This window comes from Centroberyx affinis, unplaced genomic scaffold (assembly GCF_046629955.1).
Source record: "Centroberyx affinis isolate AG114_WGS23_722 - 3 ecotype Tasmania unplaced genomic scaffold, CSIRO-AGI_Caff_v1 ptg000297l_1, whole genome shotgun sequence".
Taxonomy (NCBI): Eukaryota; Metazoa; Chordata; class Actinopteri; order Beryciformes; family Berycidae; genus Centroberyx; species Centroberyx affinis.
In genome coordinates, this window is record NW_027278975.1 from 569,422 (window position 1) to 575,421 (window position 6,000).

A 6,000-nucleotide genomic window follows, 5' to 3' on the forward strand; every position below is an offset into this window, starting at 1 on the left:
TGTCTTGGGACAATAGTGACAGTAGGGTCAGTGGTTCTTGAAATCCAAATAGAGCTGGATATGTGGCATTGCACAAGAGTTAGTTTTCCTGTACCTCTAAACCAGAGCGCTGCTCCCTCTATCTGCAGGTGGGGGGAAGTCCTCCAAGGGCAGCGGGCGCTCTAATGGGCGGAAGGCCAAGTCCCCTGGACCTGGCCTGTCAGGAGGGGAGAGACCCTCCTCCGTTTCCTCAGTCCACTCAGAGGGAGACTGCAACAGACGAACTCCCCTCACCAACCGTGTTTGGGAGGACCGGCCCTCCTCTACAGGTATGTACTCAAACGTAGTGACATGAAACTGATTTGACGTGGTTATCAGTGGTAGTATTAAAACATTAACTTTTGTTGCAACTCTGATTAACTGACAACAAAAAGTGCCTCCAAAACAACAGGGCAAAACAACATTGGTTTTAGGTTATGCATGCATCATCAACACATAAGAAAAAAATGCGTCATCTGCAACAGAATGAAAAGAGGAAATTTCAGTTTTACCGCATTTTAACAGTGTGGTCGCTCTTCTTTTTGCAGGTCCAACCCCCTTCCCATGTAACCCGCTGACCATGCGTTTCCCCAGCGGGATGGTGTCGGCTCCCTCCCCCTCCTCCGGCCAGCCAGGGGGCCAGGGGTCGGGGCCAGGACAGGGCCGGCCCTGGGAGGAGGAGCCCAAGCCTCTGCTCTGCTCTCAGTACGAGACCCTGTCTGACAGCGAGTGACCCAGACGCTACAGTAGAACAGCACCCGCTAACAGTCAACCACCTCTACGCTGCTGCAGACACACACACACACACACACACACACACACACACACATACATTGACACAAGCATACACACACAATGCATACACTTGCTGATGCATATGCGCACCTACCCGCACCATTCCACTCTGCATTTCCTTCATCAATCGTCAAGCAAGGATTGTGTCGTCTGGCCCTTCCCCCTCCACACAACTGAGATGCCAAGCACCAATGTGCTGGAACACTGCTGCTCAGTGTGTGTGTATGTGTGTGTGTGTGTGTGCGTGCGTGCGTGCGTGTGTGTACGTTTGCGCTTATGTGTAATGCACTCACTCCAGGACTACTCTAAAGGACAAATCACTTTTTTTTTCTTTTTTTTTTTTAACTTTACTATTTTTCCTCACTGGCCTTATCAATATGGACACATTGACTTGCACCTTTTTAGGTGTACTACTCTAGCGTGCTTACAGTCTGTAGAAGGGACTCTGCTGATACTGAGGTTGTGTTGGTCTGCTCAGGAGCTCTTAGCCTGATGGCGGATGCTCTAGTGACAGATTTTGACCACAGGTCTGCCCTCAGAGCGCCGGCCCACACAGACAGGAACCTTGTGGTGAGCCCATTGCCCCTCTACGTCACAGTACAGTGAACTCCAGGTACAGGCGGCCTGTGCACTGCTACCACTACAAGAATTCATGTGAGGCACGGGAGGAGAATCAACATCTTGTTTTCTTGTTTTGGTTCTTTTCTTTTCTCCTTTTAAATTCAGTCAGTCCAGTCCTGTGTTTTTGAAAGTGAGCCGAGACCTTTAGTACATTTTTGATGGTGAATTTTTGATGGTGTCATTTGTCGTCTCTTATCTGCAACGATATATCTTTTTTGGGGGGCAGGGAGGGTTGTTATGAGGGAGGGTCACGTCATTGGTTTACAGGGTAAACATGCTGTTCATTGCTGATGTCATCGTATATTAGGTAGGGTCTCGGAGAGCGGCAAAGGCATGTTGTCTCCAGGCATCCACGGGGGGAGAGATGTTTTGCCGGATGGATGGCACTGAGACAAGTGACACTTTCTCACTGTTTTTATATTAACCATGTCTGTGTTTGTTGAAACTGTTTTTGGATGTTAAGCACTTAGTTGTCAATCTGTTCACAATGGCATTTTTAAGAATCTGTGTTTCGGGGCAGGTGAAAAATGGACTCAAGAAGAGCATAGAAATCCCACTGTGGAGGTATCCTCTTTTTAACATCTATCTGTTTATTTTTGGTCTTGCCACCTATATTCTTCAGTGCTCCCACACTCAAGCGACAATCACATTTGAGTGAACGATGACTTGGCCGCTTTGAGCGGGTGGAGACCAACCATAAAGCTGCTTCCGGGCAAATTCCTCAACATCACAGTTGGAGTTTGCTTGCATTAAAGAGGTGACAAATAAAAGCCATCTTTCTATGACCCTTGGTCCACGGCAGCGTTGGCTTCAGCTGGCCTGCTAGAATCCCGTCTAGGAGCTGTTGTGACGGTCTGACCTCTGATCTTTTATTGTCCAGAAGAGGAGCTGGGTCCAGACTCGACTCCCCATCTAGGCAGATTTTGTACAGTTATGAGATATTTCTAGTGTTAAGTGCCATTTATTTTACATATACAGTACTGAAGTTACCAAGTGACGCACAATTTTTCTTTTTTCCCCCCATGCCAGGGTTTATACATGTCCACGCAGGGAAATTTGAAAACAAAAAGCAAATGAAACGTCCTCTTTTTTTTTTCTTTTTTTTTTGTGTGTGCGTTTTTTTTTCCCCTCCCAATCCATCACAGCCTTAGCTTTTAACTGTTTCACACATTTGGTTTCTCCTCTAAACAAGACAATGTTGTATCACAGAACAGGTTACATGGCTTTGTCATCGATATAAAGGCCTGCATCAGTTGAAATATTTTCTCCAGTTACAAGACCTATGATGTACTTCAAGTGTACTTCAATACACCCTTGTGTTTTTACAGGCTAGAGGAAACCTCGAGGGGAATCTGGTAGTTGTATGTAACATTAACTGTATTGACATGTGCTTAGGTTTTACTTGCAGTATTTTAAAGGCCGCCTCTCTGTAACCGATGTGTGCGGGAATGTTTATGGCTCGTGACTTTGTGCGAGCCGGGGCAGATTCTGTCCTCTTGACTGTACATTGAAGGGCGACTGCAGTGAACTGTCCCGCTCCAGTGCGGTTTGTCACAGCGGAGACTCATTGGTCATGAACAAATATGACTGTTAAAGGACTACCTCCTCTCCTTCCTTCGACCGACCTGTAGACGGTGAGGTGTCCACCGTGTTGGGTCGGCAGACCGCTCATCCCAGCCATGTTTTAGATCTGACGTATCGGAGACCGATGGAGAGTTTGTAACCTCACCAAGGCGAGGCAAAAATACAGCCAGATTTTGTATGTCGGTCTCTCCGCCTGTATATCAATTATCTGTCGATGAAATTAAGAATGTGACAGTAAAGAGACGAAGCCATATCCAGGTGTTCCCTAAACAGATGATGACGGACTAACACGTTGTTTTTAAGTATACTGAACTGAATTTTAACAATCACACGCCCCTTTCCTGCTGTCTTTGTTTTCTCTCACTATTCGTTTTGATTTCAGTCATGTCTGCCTTCATTACACACAACTGTTTCATTTGTAATCAAAATAATCACTCAAAACAAAAAAAGAGACAAATTTGATTGCTGATGTGTTCCCCGGACTGTCCGAGGGTTGGGGGGCGGGGGGGATTGACATAAACAGTACATTGTTCAACCATATTGTGCATAATGATTTTTTTTTTTTATTATAACCCACTGTATAATAGCAAGGATTGTATATAGAACTGAAGAGATGTAAATATTTATGTGGCTTGCTTCAAGGTTGGTATTTACAGAAAAAAAAAACTATTCACACGGTTAAAATTCTACATGCCCACCAGCAAGCTTTGTGGATAGCAGTGTAAAAATGAAAAACAAAAAAGACACTGCCTTAATGTTTAAATAAAAAGCTTATTGCCATTGAAAACTTTGTCAGAGTGTTTTTAATTCACTGCTGATTGTATTGAATTTCTATGTTCTTAGACTTTCTGTTATTCATTTTTGCCCTCTGGTAGGCCCAAGGTAATGGAGGCCAGTCACCACAAGGGGGTGCTGTTAGCATATAATTATAATGGTTACCTATTGACAGCTGACAGCACAGTGACCAACACAATGCTGGAGTAAGATACTTAGTTATTGATTATCACTTAATGTAATGAATTTGGGGATAAAATTGAATAAAGTATACTCTGCTGTCCCATTTTAATGCTGTAATTATACCGATTTGTTGGTGGTTACTGCCTTGCTTGGATACGCTTGTTGTGTTTGTCAGTTGCCACTTGAGCTGCTGCTGATCTGCGGTCATATTGAGCTTGTATGAAGGTCACACCACTTGCATAAGAGCCACTCCACTCTTAAGAGGTAATAATGTGACATCAAGTGGGCACTGGGCAGCTACCTTGAGACTCAAACTCACTCTAATAAGTCTTACTTTTTCTAAAGCCCTTAGCTGTCCATACAAGAGCAAAACGGACTGAACGACTCGGTGAAATTCCCTCTGCTGTCTGTGGAAAGGACAGAATATTACTGAATGTAGAGGATGGCCTCTTAGATCCTGACTGAAGTAACCATTAAGTTACTGATCAGACATTTCACTTAGTCAGAAGTACACAGGCCACTAAGGGATGGCTAATGAGCAAATGTAGGCAAAGAATATGAGAGCCTAGCCTGAGGACATAAGATAAAGCCATCATAGATTATTTATGTCATCTGTACAGCCATCATTAGAGGAAAATCTTCACAGCAGCCCCGGGTGAGCATGGGCTTACTTAAGCAAACATCCCTTGATTTGCCACTGGCAGCAGAGTTGAAAGAGTTAATGGTCAGTCCTGCGGCTTCATTAACTAAAATACTGTTGACTTTATCCCAGACTGTCATCATACAGTGAAAGACTGCTTTGTGTAGTGATAGAAATTAGCTTTAGTTGTTAGAGTTTTAACTTTTGGCATATCACAAAAAATTGGAGAAGACTAACGTAATCCACAGATTTTGTCACCATGGTCTGTTTTTCATAAATTGCAACTTTGGCTAAGGACCCAAACCACCTTCGACAAATGAGGCCTCAGTAATTGTCAAATTGTGGTCAGGCCCAGTTGCAGCTACTGGGAGGCACCTTAATCCAGTCCAATGCCTTACCCAGGAGAGAGGGAGGAGGCGCTGAATGATTTGTGCTACTGAGGAGACCCGGAGGCACCGCTCCAAAACCCTTTATGTGCCCTCCGCCAGCACTGCAAGAGCTACTGTTATTTTAGTAGCAGTCTGATATTTAAAGCCTGCGCAGAATATACAGGAAGAGTGCCTCTTAAAATTAGAATCCTTGCTCACTTGGACTGAGAGGGGAACACCGCCTCGTTTAACGATTCATATTTGTTATTCCTATGGTCCGGGACAGTCCAATCAGTATTTATGAGCGTGGTCGTCTCTCTCCTGGAAGCCAGACACCAGAGGGTTAACACCTGGGAAGTTAGGAAGAGCTGGAGCTACTCATTAATGAATGGGAGACTGGTTTTGTGAATGTTTAGTGAGTTTTTATGCACAAAAGAGCTTTATTCTTCAGTAGTGTTGCTGATTATTAACTGGAGTGAATGTACATTTTAACTAAGAAAATCACTTTGGCTACTATCTCAGTCAACTTTACATCTTCTCAACTCATTCTCTATTGAGCAGCTACAAATTTTACACCTGATTTGTGGCTTTGGGTGAGTGGAGTGTCCTCCACTACAGGAAAAGCATTTGTGAATTCTTTAATAGAGCGGAGTTCCCCTTAAATGCCGCGCAGTGAAAGGCTTTGCCCCTTTCTTTTTTTGCAGCATGTTATTTATTCCCTGAGATCAAAGGGCAGAGTCTGGGACAGTTAGGAAGCTGCACCACATTAAATGTGTGACCCGTCCTCTGTCTCTCCCTGTGTCTGGAGAACTTCCTTTTTCCTGTGCAGGAGAAATGATCTTCTTCCCGTTGTGTGCTGGACATGAATCAAACCTAATGGCCTGACTGAGAATAATGCTGGGCTGTGCTGTTTGTTCCTCAGGATGTGCTGCGGTGTGACATGAGTTTGTGTACGCCAGGAAATGTGATGTCCCACGGTCACAACCAAGGAAACAAGGAAAAACAGAAGTTTCGGTT

General features: G+C 44.4%; 1 protein-coding gene across 1 annotated transcript in view; it reads left to right on the forward strand.

The window, feature by feature from the left end:
* The window catches only part of ncor2 (nuclear receptor corepressor 2), a 98,654-nt gene extending 94,616 nt beyond the window's left edge, over positions 1–4,038 (forward strand). The window contains 2 exon segments of the mRNA XM_071515012.1: positions 129–308; positions 567–4,038. Of these exon segments, the coding sequence (XP_071371113.1) occupies positions 129–308; positions 567–751 (365 nt within the window). The 3' untranslated portion in view covers positions 752–4,038.
* Positions 4,039–6,000: the final 1,962 nt, after the last annotated feature.